This window comes from Sycon ciliatum, chromosome 1 (genome assembly GCF_964019385.1).
Source record: "Sycon ciliatum chromosome 1, ocSycCili1.1, whole genome shotgun sequence".
NCBI classification, from domain to species: Eukaryota; Metazoa; Porifera; class Calcarea; order Leucosolenida; family Sycettidae; genus Sycon; species Sycon ciliatum.
The window spans coordinates 59,523,774-59,541,036 of record NC_088643.1 but is presented as its reverse complement, the minus strand read 5'-3'; the positions used below and the strand labels follow the sequence as shown (position 1 = coordinate 59,541,036).

The 17,263-nt window shown below is 47.1% G+C and overlaps 2 protein-coding genes across 4 annotated transcripts in view; one reads left to right on the top strand and one right to left on the bottom strand.

Moving 5' to 3' along the window:
* The first annotated feature begins 77 nt into the window (after positions 1-77).
* LOC135804641 (acyl-CoA-binding domain-containing protein 6-like) lies at positions 78-5,394 on the top strand. Its single transcript, XM_065318559.1, has 9 exons — positions 78-283; positions 377-513; positions 1,097-1,161; positions 1,849-1,948; positions 2,325-2,428; positions 3,157-3,262; positions 3,836-3,925; positions 4,119-4,149; positions 4,658-5,394. The coding sequence occupies exons 2-9, from the start codon at positions 403-405 to the stop codon at positions 4,801-4,803; spliced, it is 753 nt and encodes a 250-aa protein (XP_065174631.1). The 5' UTR covers positions 78-283; positions 377-402; the 3' UTR covers positions 4,804-5,394.
* LOC135804640 (uncharacterized) overlaps positions 5,153-17,263 on the bottom strand; it is a 67,922-nt gene continuing 55,811 nt past the window's right edge. For all 3 annotated transcript variants that reach the window (XM_065318556.1, XM_065318557.1, XM_065318558.1), the window contains 17 exons: positions 16,996-17,090; positions 16,307-16,425; positions 14,729-14,825; positions 14,115-14,191; positions 13,720-13,756; positions 13,474-13,571; positions 12,591-12,710; positions 12,261-12,436; positions 10,637-10,772; positions 9,944-10,090; positions 9,588-9,681; positions 8,226-8,302; positions 7,883-8,023; positions 7,332-7,463; positions 6,832-7,031; positions 6,368-6,503; positions 5,153-5,770 (listed from right to left, as the gene is read on the bottom strand). In XM_065318556.1, the coding sequence (XP_065174628.1) occupies positions 5,699-5,770; positions 6,368-6,503; positions 6,832-7,031; positions 7,332-7,463; positions 7,883-8,023; positions 8,226-8,302; positions 9,588-9,681; positions 9,944-10,090; positions 10,637-10,772; positions 12,261-12,436; positions 12,591-12,710; positions 13,474-13,571; positions 13,720-13,756; positions 14,115-14,191; positions 14,729-14,825; positions 16,307-16,425; positions 16,996-17,090 (1,954 nt within the window). In that variant the 3' untranslated portion in view covers positions 5,153-5,698. The remainder of the gene's footprint in view (positions 5,771-6,367; positions 6,504-6,831; positions 7,032-7,331; positions 7,464-7,882; positions 8,024-8,225; positions 8,303-9,587; positions 9,682-9,943; positions 10,091-10,636; positions 10,773-12,260; positions 12,437-12,590; positions 12,711-13,473; positions 13,572-13,719; positions 13,757-14,114; positions 14,192-14,728; positions 14,826-16,306; positions 16,426-16,995; positions 17,091-17,263) is intronic.

Genomic DNA, 17,263 nt, shown 5'->3' with positions numbered 1-17,263 from the left:
TTGTAACTTCTTGACTTTTTCGCCTTGTATCGTGGGGAAATCCCCGGAAAAGACTCGCGCCGTGGTTGGAAACAGAAACTGTTTTGAATTATATTGGGGACTGTGTGTTTTGACACTCGGAGTATTCTCTAAAGCCAAGGCAATTATGTAGTCACTCTCACCATACTGTGCTCAATATAAGTCTACATAGCAGCAGGTAGCAGGTTGTGTGTAGTTGTAGACGAAGCAGAAACGTATCAGTATTCATAGTCACTGTGTACTGAGAACGCCGGATTTTGTTCTGGTTGGTTTATATAGTGTAGTATTTTAATTTGTCAAGGTTTTATTTGCCGCGCCGAACTCGAGCCTTTTGGCTTTGGTCTGATCTCCAATCCAGTGTGCTTTGGTGGTATTCCCATCAACATGGACTATAATGACGAGGATGACTTTGCCGCTGCCTCAAAGTACATGAGGTCCTCTACTTTGAAGTTGGATAATGACAAAAAGCTGAAACTGTACGGATTGTACAAGCAGGTATGTGGTGTTCCTGCACGACGATTGACACCCCACTGCTATTAGAAGGGGTATTAACATGACGGTCAACCGTGCCGTCGGTACGCACCTGACTGGGTGCTGGGAGCTTGTCGGTATGTCGCATACTGAGAAATGCATTAACACAGATCAGTTCTGCCTCTGGTACCGCATACAAAGATGGGAATGCAATACAGTGTAGGCATGCTACTGCAGTACACGTACATGTATGCACGTAAAGCCATGGTACCGTGTTTCCACTACCCTCCCCAGCTCTCTTGGCACCTGTATTCTCTCCGCACCGACGACGACACGCACTTCCGGCACAAGTGGAGGTCACGTGATCAGACTACCGTGGATTAGGCCCAGACAGACCCTGCCGGCAATTTTCTCGGCAAAATATTGCAGAATTGAAAGAGCGGACATTGCCGGCAAAATCGGAGCAAAATATCGATATGTTGGGTAAAATCGATGCATGATACTTGGATTTCCTTGTTTCTTACCCGTTCAGCATGATACACTGCCCAGGACGAAATCGTTCGTTGTTGGCTTTGTTGCCCACTGTGTGTGTGTGTTTGCTGTACAGGGCACTGAAGGTGATTGTCATACTTCTAAACCTGGCCTGTTGGAAATGACCGGCAGAGCTAAGTGGTAAGAATGTGAGCATGTCCTGGGTTCAGCCAATCGTCACTGGCTGCCAATGCTGCTATGCATTACGCATCACTGCATATTGTGCATAGTGCGTAGTGTATACTCCATATGACACGTCATCATGCAGTTTGAGTCTCGGTTATATACTATGTGTAATACTGGATTTAATGCGGATTCGCATAGCGGGTAGGTCAAGAACTGCCTTTCTGCTTCCGTGGGATGCCATCACCCCGTGTTCAGGCATCAAACGCAGCTCCTGAGCGATGTGTGTATGGGTGCGGGGGGGGGGGGGGGGGGGGGGGATGGTGTAATCCCAGCACAAGCTGCTATGTCTAACATAGCTGTTCGCTATCATCGCTTCTGCGACGGGCATGTCTGCGTCTAAGTGTGTGGGAGGGGGTGGATCAGATCCACCAACTAGAAGCTGAAGGCGAAACTCCTACTGCCGCATCCATATTACCCTTGTTCCCAATACACTGTGGGTCGAAGCATGGTTTGATAAATCCACCCGCTTCCGAGCAGGACTTGAAATTGATCCTGGTACATGTGCCTCAAGTTTCTAAATTATGGTCCTAAAGACTTGAACCAACCCACTGGGCCTGTCTGGGAGTCTTGATGATTTGGGCAAATCTGAAGTCAGATATCTGCTATGGCTGACAGTGCATTGTGTGCATGCTGTGTGAACAGGACAGCATGGAATGACTTGAAGGGACTTGCCAAGAATATTGCTATGGCTCAGTATGTCGACTTTGTCACTTCGCTTGATGACAGCTGGCGAGAGAAGGAGGTAAATCTAAAAGTTTCGCTTGATGTGGATTGTCCGCCTGCGCACCATTGCTTTTTCACGTGCATCCTTCTTCTTTTGCCTTGCTGCACTTTGAACTTATAGACTACATGTAAATTGTACCTGTCAAGTAACATTACTTTTCCGCAGGCTTTTTGGCTTATGTTTGTAGGTCTCCCACCGTGTCAGCTATTTGTTGCTGGTGCACATGTCAAGTACTAAGCTACACCAGTCCTGCTATGTTATTTTTCTCGGATTCCCTGACATACAGTGGGTGGCCTGACGAGTGTTATTCCCAGGCACCACCCTCTATTGAGCTGTGTTGGTTACAAGAGAAAGCCAATGATATACGTATGTGCTTTTTCATCTTTTTTCACAGGTGTCGGAAGCAGCTGCTGGATCGACTGGAGGCCAAGAATCAACTCCTTTTGGTGCTCCTTCAGTGAGTACAATGGTTGTGGAGGGTGACCATCCGAAGAAAACGTGAGTTTTCATCTATCATCAAATGTGGCCGTGTTGTCAAATCCTCCCTGTCACGGTGTTCCGCCGTGTCACGGTGTTCCGCTTGAATAAAATGAGTGATTCCAGCTGATCTGCATATTCTTTCTCGTGCAATTATGAAGTTTTACTGTGCGGAGTAGAGGGCATACCGTATTTCCTCGATTAATAGACCCGGTCTTTTGTTTTTTGAAGAGGGTTGGACCCCCGGTCTCTTATTTGGGCATGGTCCATTATTTGAGCACGGTCCGCTATATTTTCATCGGCACATCGCTGGAAATGGTGGATTTTTAACACGTCATAATAATATGACGTGTTAAAAATCCACCATTTCCAGCGATGTGCCGATGAAAATATAGTGGACCGTGCTCAAATAATGAAAGAAAGCACTAGCCACTACAAAAATTGTAGTTGCGCAACCTAAAATCGCGTCCTTTTTTGATCCACCACGTGCTTTCTTAGTGCGCATGCGCAAAGCGATGAACTCAAATAAGAGACCGGGTCTCTTATTCGGGCATGGTCCACTATTTTCCGTGAGGCCTCTAGGAGGGTCTACTATTTGAGCATGGTCTATTATTCGAGCATGGTCCATTAATCGAGGAAATACGGTACTTCGTGCCTAGTATGGGCTTTCCTGTCACTACATGTTGTCACTGAGTTATGTGGCTCATTTCTCTTCTGTCTGTTGTTCATTGTTGTCACACTGCTTGCAGTGATGCTGAGAAGACAGTGATGGAGTTTGTTGCCGATGACAATGTGGACCGTGTCTTGGAGCTGGTTACGGCAGATCCTGCTCGTCTGGCCGCAAGAGATGATATGGTATGAGTGGTGTGTAGTGTGGTGGTACTTGCATGATGATATGGTATGGGTGGTGTGTGTTGCAGGGGTACTGACATGACAGGGTGTGGGTGGTGTGTGTTGCAGGGGTACTGACATGACAGGGTATGGGTGGTGTGTGGTGTAGTCTACTAGGCGTTCCGAGGAACACACTGCAGTCATGTTTGAAATGTGGCCCGTAATCAGATATAATTCTTCAGTTGGAAGCCTGTTGTTCCAGTGGTATGTGCAGTCAGAGTTCTCCTGGAACCAGTGTTGGTATGTTGACTATTCTCAGGTTTTCAATGCCTTTAGTTGCCATGCAGGCATGTATTTCAAGCACATATTGCTGAATATGTAGTCCATTCCATTCCAACACACTGCGCGCATGGTCAACCCACGCGACTTGCAGTGTGGTGTGTTTAAAGGAGCTGGGTTCATGACTGTATTGATCAAGTCTGTTGCTTTTCGTATTTTGTCTACGCATTGCCCATGCCTACAAAGTACAAACTCGTACATTGTTTTAAAATGCTCTGCACTTCCCTGTATACTGTGTTCTGCGATGTGTCTTTGCAGGGCATGACCGCACTGCATTGGGCATGTGATCGTGGCAATGAACAGATGATCAACGCATTACTGGAGCACGGTTCCGATATCAATGCACAGGTCAGTTAGTGTCTTTAACCACACTGCGCTGGTGGAGTGTGGATTGTGATGTGGACTTGCAGCCGCGTTGACCAGCGGAAACGGGTAGTGTTGTAGCTGAGGTTGTCCAGCAGTACAGTTCAAGATTTTATGTACTGGTATGTTATTCCCCTGGTATCTGTGCTGGTTTATTTACGTGCTGTTGCTGCCGTAGGATGTCGAGGGACAGACGCCTCTCCACTATGGTAAGAGTACCAGCAGCGCGCGCGTGTGTGTGTGTGCGTGTGTGTTTAGCTCTTTCTTTGGCCTTTCCTGTAGTCTCGCATATGTAAAATTGCGAAACCAGTCCTGCATCAAGGAGAGGCAAAGATGTACATTTGATCCTTGCGGATCAATTGGTAGATTGGAAAAGGGAAAGAAAAACAAAGGTTTCCGACTCCAAAATTGAAGCCTAGGTCCAGTGAGTCCACTGTTATTAGGCTGGTGCCTGCTTTGATTCCCACTATAAATACTAATAAAGCATACAACACGGCAACACAGGACTAGACTAGCGATCAGCCAGTCTGATGCACCCACGGCTGCTGTATCCTGGCCTGTCAGTCCCCAGAGTTCCTGTATGCTGGCCTTTTGAGTCCCATGGCTGCTGTACCCCTGGCCTTTCAGTGCCCAGACCTCACAGCATGTGCGTGCGTGTGTGTGTGTGTGTGTGTGTGTGTGTATGTGGCCTCCTTTCCTGCACTCCTGTTGCTTTAGTTGTTACGTGCGACCATGTCAACCTAGTCCCGCTGCTGCTGGGCAAGGGTGCCAATGCCGCTCTTGTAGACTCGGATGGATCAACGCCAGTGGCCGTAGCCGATTCCAAAGAAATGCGGGCAGCGCTCAAGGCGTGCGGCTTATAGCTCAGGGACAATTTTATTTCCTAGTGTATGTGGGCGGGTGTTTTTTTTTTAGAATAGCTTTTAGCTTTAGCTTTTTTCAGGTTTACATGATTAGGGTCCGGTTTTACTTCCACGTATGAACATGTTTCATCGCTTGTGCAAGCCAGGAGCCTGTAATATCACTCGCAAACTGTGCTTTGCCGTGAACAGTTTAAAAAAGGGCGCATCAAAGCCACGCCGCGCAGTGCTGCAGGTCTATTTCTTTACACACTGTCCCTTTTTGTGGGTTTTTTTTCTTCCGTTCAACATGGATCCTTGCCATCAAAAGCTCATGTTAGCGCAATGCACCGGCGCGCCGCTGTGGCTAGAACTCAGAAGGGTAGTTCTACCCCGCATCATTTGAAAGAAACTACATGATCGTGAAGAAAATGTTACCCTAGCACATGGTCATGAACCATATTGGATAAATCTAAATAGAATATTACTTTCAAAATATTGATCTACAATGACATCTTCTATTCTGAATTGATCTCATGAAATACATGTACAAGAAGAGCATGGCTATGTTTTGTACTGTTTTGAATTGAATGAAGCAATCAAATGCAATTTCTACACTTACGTCTCTGCTTGGGGGCTACGAGGGGGGGGGGGGGGGGCTAAGGAGAATAGGACAGCTTGATGCAGGCATCACTGCGTTCTTGTTCCTACGCAGTTTGGAATGAGAAATCACAGCTGTGGGTCAAGGCATGCATTACGAGCAGAAATTTGACCTGTATTGTCAACATTGTTACGGTTGAGAAACATCCGAGAAACATCCGGAGGGAAGTCCGTCATGCTCGTCATCGGGCTATTCCTCAGGCAATTCCTCAGTCACTGGCGCGTCGTCACACTAGTAGCTGAAGCACATTGGTGATGACTAGATGATCGACGTCTCAGGAAGAGATTCCGTGTACTCAAGCATTACCCTGTACAGGAATGTGTAGTGGCTCTGTATGGCAAGACAGCAAAGCAAGGCAGTTCAAGCAGCGGGTCGCAGCATTGGGAATAGCACAGAAGTACATTTCAGACAGCGGTTCACGGCATCGAGAATAACACATCACAGGGCAACTACATGACGGTACACTACTTGGACTCGGTACGCCATTGTGCAACAACACTTTCTCACTGCCTGGCAGTTGCCAGCGCAAAGGTGTTTGTGAATTTCAGGCTTTGAATTGGGTCATTCTAAATCCAATGGATCGAGGAGCAGAGCAGCATACTGCTTTGTCTCTGACCTCTGGAGCTTTGTGGAAGCAGTCCTTTGCGACTGCACTTCAAACTCGACCGCATGTACCACATCATTCTCAATGAAAATCCAGCACGATCACAGAAATCTACCAGCTTCTAGCGACTCCGAACTAACATCCGTCGGGCTACTGTTCCTGATAGGAAGCCACAATATCATTAGTAAGCTATAGCCGACAGGTCAACTTCTGCTTGTAACGACACCATACCCAAGACAGGTCCACTTCTGCTTGTAACGACACAATACCCAAGCACAACCCAAAGCTATTAGTGAAGTATGCTAACTTCTGGTCGCTCTCACCTCTGTTGAGCACATGTTATATCTTGCAAAGCGCAGCAGGCGTACGGTCTGGAAAACGTCAACTGCTTGCTCCGACATCAGGCGCTCGCGCATGTTGTACAGGGCTGCAAACGTTCCTGTGCGGTCTGCGCCATGGCTGTAAAAACAAACACACAACAGCACCGAATGGCGAATGCAAATTCAGTCACGCACTTCAATGCAGGTGGTCATGAGCAGTCTACTGCGATAGGTACATGTGTATGATTTTATGCCTAGTGTTAAACTTTATTGCAAGTCCTCTCAAGTGCAGTGCTGTGTAAGTCAAGTGCACAGGTGTAGGCAGGTGCGCGCAGCTTTCATCAAAAAGAGTGACTTGTGTACCGCATCTTACTGCAGTATGCTACTCTAAGGGTAAAGAACTGAGTAAAATGTGTACTACGTCGTCCACCAGAAACAGCTGCATCTTGGTGTTGTGTATATCTTACTCGCAATGGATGATGACAGGCCGTGTATCCTTGCACTGCAGCTTCCAGCCATACAGCGTCTTGAGCAGCTCCAGGACATCCTCAACCTCCGGCACCTGACTCGTGTCAGTTCCCCAGCCCTTGAACTGCAGATGGCGGATTCTCAGCGGCTCCAAGTTGGGTTTCATCATGCTGGCTCTTCCATTGTGGGCCATGGCGGGCTGCATACGTGAAGAACAACACCGCATGCAAGATTTTGAGTTTCTACAAGCACCAGGCCGTCACAAAGTGCTACCAAGATCAAGGACCCCAATGGAAACTCTGGTACACGATCAACATCAGTTGTCAGGTTCTTTTGAAGGAGATAGTAGTGCTATGTCACAGGCCCTCATTAATTTTGTCGTTAAATCTGAAAGAGTGTGTGCGAGGGCTAGCGGGCTATGTCTCCGGCTGGACACCTCGGCAGACAACTGCAGCTGCGAAGATCACAGGAGACGAGAGAAAGTCGCGGGTTTCCTTACCATTTGAGCTTGAGTCTTGATCTTGATATCAATGTCTCGCTGGATGAAGTGCTCCTGCTCGTACTTGTTCACTACGCTGACCGTCAGCGCCTCAAAGTCGGACGTCTCTCCTTCTTCTGGCCAGTACGCACCCTGCAGGACCGACAGCATAATTGGACAGGATTATACGTTAGCATGCTGGATGTGCATGTTCAGATGGATGTGTACTGCTTCACGGTACACCGCCTGCACTTCTAATGTTTTAACATTAGAAGTGCAAATAATATTAGTTCTGATACTTCTTTGAAGTACATGTACATGTACATGTGATTTGCGGGGGGCTTAGTTGCTTCTCCCTATCTTCTTACGGGTATTTTACAGAAATCCATGTGTTAGTTAAGGTCATAGAACAGCCAAAGCAAGCCATTGGTGTTTTGGAATGGCTGCAGTGGGAGCGAGGCTTGGGCTCCCGCTGTAAATCAGGCATTAAAAGTGCCGGCATGTTTTCAAGCTGCCACAGCCTGGCAATGGCAATTATGGTCTGTCTGTTCAGCACCAAGTCCTGCTCTTACCATATCCGTCTCCGTCTCATCGATTGCATTCAGCATGACGACACCGGCAGCCCGTGTGCCCCACACCATGCGCCAGAAATCGTATACGGTGCTGGGCAGTGGGTGTTGCGTCGCTATCAGGGCTTGCTGTCGTTTGTGACCCTGTGCAGCAGACAATGGCAAAGAGATGGTCATTCTTTACAAACCGGACTTCATATTCAAACTTGTATCACCTTTGCACAAGACCGGTTCACTTAGTTCGTACTTGGGTGCGTTGGAAACATCAGTGACATGAGAATAGGACACAGCACAAAGGACAACACAGGATTTGAGAAAGCAACTGCACGCCAGCCAGTTATCTTACGTCTATGAATGAAGCGTTGATGTAGTCGGATCCTATTTCACCAGTCAAGACAGGCAGGCGCACACGATTCGAGTCCACTGCAATCAACAGGCAATTCAACGGGTAGACAGTATTAGGCATTAGGGAGGTTTAGTCCCACGTAATCCGTGGGTACTTTACGTGTGTGTACCACGTGATACTCAGTGACCCACGTACAGACGTTTTCTGATTCACGACATACCGTGTATGGAGGCTCACCCACGTTCCGCCAGAACGTGGGTGAAAATCAGAATGGAGTGCATTTTGCGAGCTGTGAGGGTGCTCAGCTGAAGAAGTTTCCGAAGTACGAAATCAAAATATTCGATGAGCTTCTTAGGCCCGGGTAGCTTCGTCTTTGACCGGGTTTGGGCCTTTCGCTTCATGCTTTTGTTTGTTCCGTGTGACTAAGGGGCCGTCCGGGGTTACCGATTGTTTTTACAAAACGAAAAGTTTTAGTATTTTTCAGCCCCCGCCCACCCACCCACCTTTTCTGCAGGTAAAACGAATTCCAATAAAATATTGATGTCAATTTTCGACACCCAGAAGTAACTGGGCATTCTCCATCAGCATTCAATAATTATTTTCAAAACGAAACTCCATCAAACCCACCCACCCACAAACGAAAACATTTCGTTTTGAAAATAATATTGGTAACCTTGGACAAACACAACATTGCACCGTGGATGCCCTTCATCCACTTTACGTGTATCACCCACGTACGCGTTTCCGTTGCGTGGGAACTAAACCTCCCTACTGTCTCAGCATGGTCAGTTACTCCTGATTATCCAGCCGATAAGGTGATGTTCAGCATTGTCTAAACCATGCAAAGCCAAACCGTTGTTGTAGATACGTTGTACTCGTCACCTTTCAAACAATTTCTCAAAACCGTTTTGATGTAGTCTCATTAGTGGGTACATGGAAATGAAGCAAAGCAAGTCAGAGCAGTCCAATTGTACAGAAATGAAAATGACTGCAAGTTACTACTCTTGTAGTGATGTGACTACTGAACTAGCGCTACCAGTATGTCTGTTGGCTTCAAACCGGCACCTTTGCTCCCTCCCGGATACTCCGTTTTGTAAAAACAAGTGATAGGTCGTAGGTCACCATGGCCAGCGCTGAATGTCATCACATGCCTTGCGTTGCCATGCCTTTCCCTGCCCTGCCCTGCCCATGTTGTATAATGGTACTTTTACATTGGACGGCTCTGACTGTCTTTGCTTCGTTCCCATGTATACACTGATGAGAATGGGTCCAAACTCTTTTGGGAAAGTGTTTGACAGTTGACCGATTGTAATGAAACTAGCAACGTAACTCCTTTAATTGAAAAATAAGAAATTTATTTACATGGCACATAGACACTGGTGCGGTTCTTGTTGCGATTGACAGGCCTCAGTGCTGCCACAGTCTTGTTTGGGTATGGCCTGGCAGAGGGAAGACGCTGCAGTGCAGAATGTGAAACACACCAATAGTAAACACATCATCTCTGGTTAAAGTGTGGCGTGTGTGATGTCAATGCACACTCTTTGTGAACAATTTCATTCAAGTGTCTTCTTTTGCTACACAAAATTATAGTACTTCATACAGGAAAAGTGTTAAAAACAGAAAGATTGCACCCGGATTACCTATGTTGAATGGCGATGGTGGAGTCTTTGCATCGTATGCAGAACATGTTTTTGTGCAAGTGTGCCACTTTATCTTACCGCCATCTCTGTAGCATAGCCAGTCCTGTCACTACTATCCGTCTCCGATAGGCGCCAGATTGTCTTGCGAAGCTGGTCCATTGGGACAGAGCTGTCACCGAGGGCAATTAACTCTGCCAGTGCATCGTGAATGAAGATGTACTGATGCTGCAGACACACACATGCGCGCGCACACACACACACACACACACACACACACACACACACACACACACACACACACACACGCGCACACACACACGCGCGCACACACACACACGCATGGAGTAAACCGGTGGTTAGTGCACCTAATGCCTTACCAGTGTGTGGACTTGCTGAACATCGGCAAAACGTACCCTAAAGAATGTCAATCCGAAAGTCAGTACAGCAGTACAGTTCCCGAGAGTAGTTACGGGGAGAGGTACTGGGTTCCTATCATTCAACTTCCTACCAACTTCCTAAACACGTCAGGTGATGCGGCCGCGAATCCGGCTAACTTTACTTCTTTCTTTACTGGGTTTGAAAGTGGCAACTACGTACTCACATACTCTTTTAGAGGCTTTCGTGGTACGGCTAGGTGTGTGTGTGTGGGGGGGGGGGGGGGGGTCAAGTGTACCTGTGTATGTAGTGCTCTGTGTGTGTGTGGGGGGGGGGGGGGGGCAAGTTATCTGTATATATATTATATGTAGTGCTGATCGTGTCACCGTTACCTACCTCGGTCTGCACCATGAGATTGCGGCGCTCTCGCATGCCCATCACGGTGCCAAATACGTTGACGACGGACTCATTCTCAATTCGCAGCATTTCAGAGTAAATAGCGATGAGCGTTCCTGTTCTCCCCACACCAGCACTGCGGACAAACAAACAAGCAGAAGGTGCTCAGCAATCAATTCATTATTGTAGTTACACTTACAGCGCTGGCAGGGAAACGTGGACGCAGGGAATGGGATTTTTCGGTCTTTAACCACTGCTGTGGTGTGTGTGGTCTATTCATCTCCCACCACTTTAGGAGCTGCACCTGTGCCTTGATCCTTGAGGGTGATCACAATGGCGTTCCCATGGATGTGGACACTCAGTCCGACTGAGTAGTCTCACGCGAAATGTGATTTTTTTTACAGTGGTGACCAATGAAATCCAGCCCCTGCTTTCATGCAGTTTAGTGCCCGCACAGCTGTGCCTGCTCGGTGCGTGTTGAAACGCATGTACAGAGAGCAGGCACGCCCATGCTTGCACTAACGGCATGAATCCAAGAGCTGGATTTCATTTGTCACAAATCTCAGTTTATACGTAGTATCAAAAAGTATTCTTTCTAGACCAAAGAGTGGTATATTTGATAACATTTAATAACGATAGAAATTTTTACGATACTTCTCCAGACGTTTCGTTGTTCTGAACAACATCGTCAGTGGATAAAGAATTTTATTACAATGAGAGTGAAAAATCAACGGCTTGTCCACCAACTCTTTATACGTAGTATTAACTGTAGTTAACACGCATGTAACGCTCTCTCAGCGCGTGCCCGCCTGCGTTTACTACACATAGCACTCCATATTTACCCGTAGCGATGCTGCTACTTCACACTGCATTCCACATCTACCCGTAGCGCTGTTATTGAGCTGCCCACGCACACCGCTGTGCACGTGACACGGGCACAGTTCGCGCCACGAGGGAGCGTGTTCCCCTCTAGCTCTGTCGGCAGCTGAACCTACCAGCGCATCTGACCCCATATGTGCATGCACTCGTGTTCTTTGTTCCTGTTGTTGCTTACCACTCTCACTTGCTGTTTGCTCCAACACTAGCTCTTTGCCAAATTTTCCCCATCCCAACCCACCCAATTTGGCGTGGTACTAGTATCACAGTACTCATTACTACATACTATCCGAGTCACGAATAAACAAGGAACTCACGGAAAGGGTGGCATCCACATGGAGTGGGTGGCTGCAAAGCACCCCGTAAGCCTTTGAGCTATGACACCCAACTCCAGGTTACCAGCCCCTCTGCATTCGTCCTACCATGCAGATGTCCGGGTGTAAGCGTAACCCCGTTAGCAGCCTACTTCCACATCTGTCCTACCATGTGGAAGTGCGGTGTTAGCCTAACCTTGTTAGCGGACCCCTCCACATTCGTCCTACCATGTGGTGGCCTGGGTGTAAGCCTAACCCCATTTCCCCCCGCGTGAGTTCCAGTCTAGCCCAAACCTTGTCTTCAATGTCTGTGCGTGCAGTGGGATGTTAACTGAAATTACATGGACACGCCAATCAGAGTATAAAAAAGGTTGCACACCCTACTCTCATTACACACTACCAGCTCTGACGGCTTGCCAGCAGAGTATCATTACCTGCAGTGAATGACTGTTGGTCCGCCATCCACGACGATGTGCTCTCTGACACGTCTGACAAACGTCAGCAGAGGAGCGGCCATTGTCGGAACACCGTGATCCGGCCAGATGGTGAAGTGCATCTGCGTAACTGTACGGCTACCGGACAGGACAATGTCAGGTGATGCTTGTGATACCTGTGACACATTGACACCGCCGAACACACACAATCATACTTCGAAGTACGTGCATATGCGTTCTAAAAGAGTACTGGAATGATGTGTCACCCATCCATCTTGGCCGACCCTCTGACACATAAAGCCAATACATGTAGCACCAGGTCACACTTACTTGAGTGATGGAGAAGGTGCGCTTGACGTATGTGGCGAATTTCTCCTGCTCAATCATCTCCACAGCAATAGTGCCGTACACGACAACACCTTCCTCGGGCCAGTACTTCTCACATTTGACCTGCATGAGTACCAATGCACAACAAGTAGCTTGAATACCCCAAGAATGACATAGAAACAGGATCACAGCCACACACAGCCACATACACATTCTCTTTCTCTCCCTCTCTCTCTCTCTCTCTCTCTCTCTCTCTCTCTCTCTCTCCCTCCCTCTCTCCCTCTCTCCCTCTCTCTCTCTCTCTCTCTCTCTCTCTCCCTCTCTCCCTCTCTCTCTCTCTCTCTCTCTCTCTCTCTCTCTCTCTCTCTCTCTCTCTCTCTCTCTCTCTCTCTCTCTCTCTCTCACACACACACACACACATTTGCTCAGTAACTAATTGTGCCACATATCTGAGATCTGCTTCGTCCAGAATTGACTACATTGACTATGCAGGACCAGTCAGTACAGCTGGCGAAGCAATGATAATGAAGATGATTGCCAGGTTTCAAACAGAAGCATCTCACATGGATTTCACACCAGAAAGGAGACATGTCACTCTCTAAAATCCAACATGACTCAAGAAGTACTGTAAATATACAAAATTTCGGCGCTGCAAAATTTCGGCACTTCACCAATTTTGACTTTTCGGCGGCGATTTATTTTCGGCGTGGGGTAGAGGGCATGCATGGTAAAGTGCGACAGCTACAGATGCTGTGAAAAATTTCATCGGCGTTTTAATTTAGGCGTTTTGGGTCGGTGCCGAATATAGCCGAAATTAAATAGCTGCCGAAAATTTGTATATTTACAGTACACCTATTAGTTTGTTATTCCTGGCTATTGATCTTACCTTGCTCTGCTCCAAGAGGTTTGTCACCATAACAATCACTGCACTATTCGCTTCCCATACCATCCTCCAGAAATCGTCCAATGTATTTGATAGCGGCCCTGGCAGTGTGCACGTGTTCACAAGGCGCACACAAAACAAATTACCGGTATGAAAATGATGCAAACAACTGTGAAGCAGCGACGGCAAACACCAGCAAACAAGTAGCAGCCGCAAACTCTTTCCAAACCTCTCGACACTGCTTCTTACCTTGGGCGGCGATGAAAGCATCTGGCCTGTTGTAGCCCTGCATGTGCAACACAGATGTCAGAACTCATACAACAGTACAAGAAGGTCACTCCCCGTTTTCCTCTAAATCAGATCATGAATGAATGTCTCCATTTTTGCTTGACAAATTGAGTTCTTACAAGCTTCCGAATACTGCACCCTGAATCCTATTGCTAGGAGCATAGAGCCTATATCTATAATATCGTAGTGTTTCACAACGATTCCACATGCTAGGGAACGGTTCGGACATGTTGAAGCTGTGATATGTAAAGCATAGGCCTAGAAGATTAACACCAAACAAATCCAGGGAAGCGGACCAAGATGGCGGACAGGTGCCCTTCAGTTCACAAGAGCTTCGATTGATAATCACCCCTCACCTGGATGTAGTTAGCATTGATGTAATCTGAACCAGGCATTTCGTCCAGCACAGATAGCTCCACGCGAGAGTGATCATCTATAGGCAACATGGATTTCACAAACATGGCCGCCAGGACCACAGAGGTGCAATGTAAGCTACGTAGTAGAACAGAATACGTGAATGTACTGCTGGCAGGAACTCCACTGAGCCATAATACAAGCATAACGCGGGTGAACAGTTCTCGGAAGAGATTGTTCACAGCGAATGGGCTACATAGTGCAGGCATGAATCCCAGCAGTGCCAATCACCGTATGTTACAACTGATTCAAAACAAAAACACCTGGCACACTGCAACACACTCCAGGCCTAAGTTAACACGGTATGTTTTGGTGATATTGTTGTTGCACGCTCCAGTAGATTTAAACGGATTGCCCATTATGTCATGCAAATGCTCATCTACTTCAGTAGATCATATGTGCAGACTCCACTGTCCCTGCAGCTGTTCACAGCGCAAAGGTGCTCTCTCTCTCCAAATCCATTCCAAATGGGCTCTGGCCCACAAAGACCTGTTTCACAGAATATGACTAGTGGCCCGGCAGGCCCTTCGTTATCATTCGATGCATGTCAACTCACAAGCTGTGATGTTTCTGTATCTGTTCTTCTCCTGATTTATTCCAAGACTGCTGTTGGCGCTTGGGTAGGGATTCTCCGTGCACCAGCGTCGGATCAGCTAGAACAAAGCATGCAGAGTGATACAGCAGCTGCTGTTAGCCATAGCCACCCAGCAAGTACATCGGCCGGCAATACCAGAAGGCACTTCTTTGAAGTACAGGTAAGCAGAAATGCGCGTGTAAGTTATTTCTCAGTGTCCTGTATCTGCAAGTGCAGTGCAGCCCGGCCCCTAGTTTTCTGAACCCTAATCTGCAAGAGAACCTCTTCGGAGTGCTCATAAAGAAGAAATTGTCCGATATCAAAACAGAGGTATAATCATTGCTACTTCCATATGATTGCGTCCAAAAGCAAAGGAGAGAGAAACTGTTGTGACTCTTGAGTTTCATGTACTTTTAATTAAGGTTTGTACTAGAATCAGTTAGACTACACCCTCAAAGACCAAGGCGCAGAAGAATGCGCCGTCAAAGAGTAGTACAGTCAGACCTCGCTTAACCGCACACATCTGTTTTCCACAAAAACATCCGGATAGGCGAGGTAACCGGATAACTGAACACACATACTGTATATGCATGTGGCATGTCAAAAGCAGTGACATCGTACATACATGTAGACAGGTCCTATGCAGTACAACTAGCGTGCCCAGTATGTAAAACAAGCGAGAAAAATGACAAGTGCATGCAACTGAGTGCTGTCCGCATACACCCAGCAGGTCAAGGACCTCATTTGCTTGTACAACTCCCTGATACTAGCTTCTCCAAGCGCTAGCCAGCCACATGCAACCGGATACGACGAAGCTTTTTGTACACATTTTAACCAGTTTGTACACAAAATCATACACCGGTATGCGGATCGCGAGGTCCGGTTATGTTGTATGCATAACATATGCTGCACATCGGTAACCAGCGATTTTCTTCCGGATGGCGAGGGATCCGGATAAACGAGGACCGGATAAACGAGGTCTGACTGTAATATTATGATTGAGCAGGCTTTATATACTGATGGAGTGATGCACACGCCTCGACAGTCCTTTTCCAAGTCTGGAAAGATGTCCGCCAAAATTGCTTCTTCCACTGACCTTTGCTGACTAGTACCCTTGCTACTACAGTACTACTATACCCGTATTATCTCTAATATAAGCACGGTCCTTTATTTTTTCAATTTACCTCCGCCCCGTGCTATTAATGGAGACGTTCCTTTATTGGAGACTGTTCCATTATTATTTCAACCTCATTTCAGAGGCATGTTGCCATGCCAAATTCATGTCAGACACACACACATTTCAGGGGTTTTTCGCCGGTACAGATAATGAATTTACACAGTGTGCTTATAATGGAGACTGAGCACTTTATTTTTTGAATGCCGCCCCAAGGTGTTCTATTATTGGAGACGTGCTATTATTGGAGACTGTGCTTATATTAGAGATAATACGGTATGCAGTATGTGTGTACATGCTTCAAAGTCTAGCTAGATACATGTAGGAAGAATAGGGAGTAGCCCAACATCACAGTAGGCTACACCGTGTGGATGCTCATGACTCACTTCGTATTCCTCGGTAAACGGATAGTCACAATCCGAGTGCATACGCTGTGTGTGGACGGCAAACTCTTCCATCGCTATGCCGGCGTTGTAGCGCGATCGGCTGAACTCTGCTGCGGCATCTGAAATTGGGGAAATGCACACACATACATAATATGCACATGGCGAGTTGTGCGAACAAGTAGAAACAAGTGGACGGGATATAGAACGGACCCTGCCCTAAAGGATACCGGAGAAGTACGGACACCTGGAAATTTAGGACACCCTTCGGCAGTCCCTTGCAGGTGCATATTTGCACGCTTGAATCTCCAAAACGAGAATGCTCGTGTAGTGATTACTGTTTGGGCTAGCCCCCTTGGTTATTCGCGTTGCTCGGGTTACACTGTCTAGGGTACAGCGAGAATGGTTACTAGTAGTATTCATTGTAAACCAAAACTGTCCTGTCAAGAACAACACATGCCAGGCGTGCAGTTTTAGTGAGGCACGGTGCTTATTGATCACAATGCTTATTGATCACAGTGCTTATTGATCACGGTGCTTATTGATGAACAGTACTGCATACTAGTAGTTGGTATTCATATCAAGTTATAGCAAAGATTTATAATAATAATAATAACATAAGAGCATCCAGCAGGGTTGTATGAGAACACAGGGGAATCAGTACGACTGAGTCACAGCAAAGCCATACATACCGTCACTGAAGAACATCTTGTTGGTTGCAGTCATCCGAGAACCCATCCTCATGTCGGCTTTCCCCCAGAAATCGTCGTCCTCCTGCGAGACATTCCTTACATAGGACACAAGGAGAGAAAAAGCAAAGATTTGGCTGGTTATTCCATGTCTTCAGTGTTCTGCTTTGAAGCATTTATACAGTGCTGACACACACACACACACACACACACACACACACACACACACACACACACACACACACACACACACACACACACACACACACAC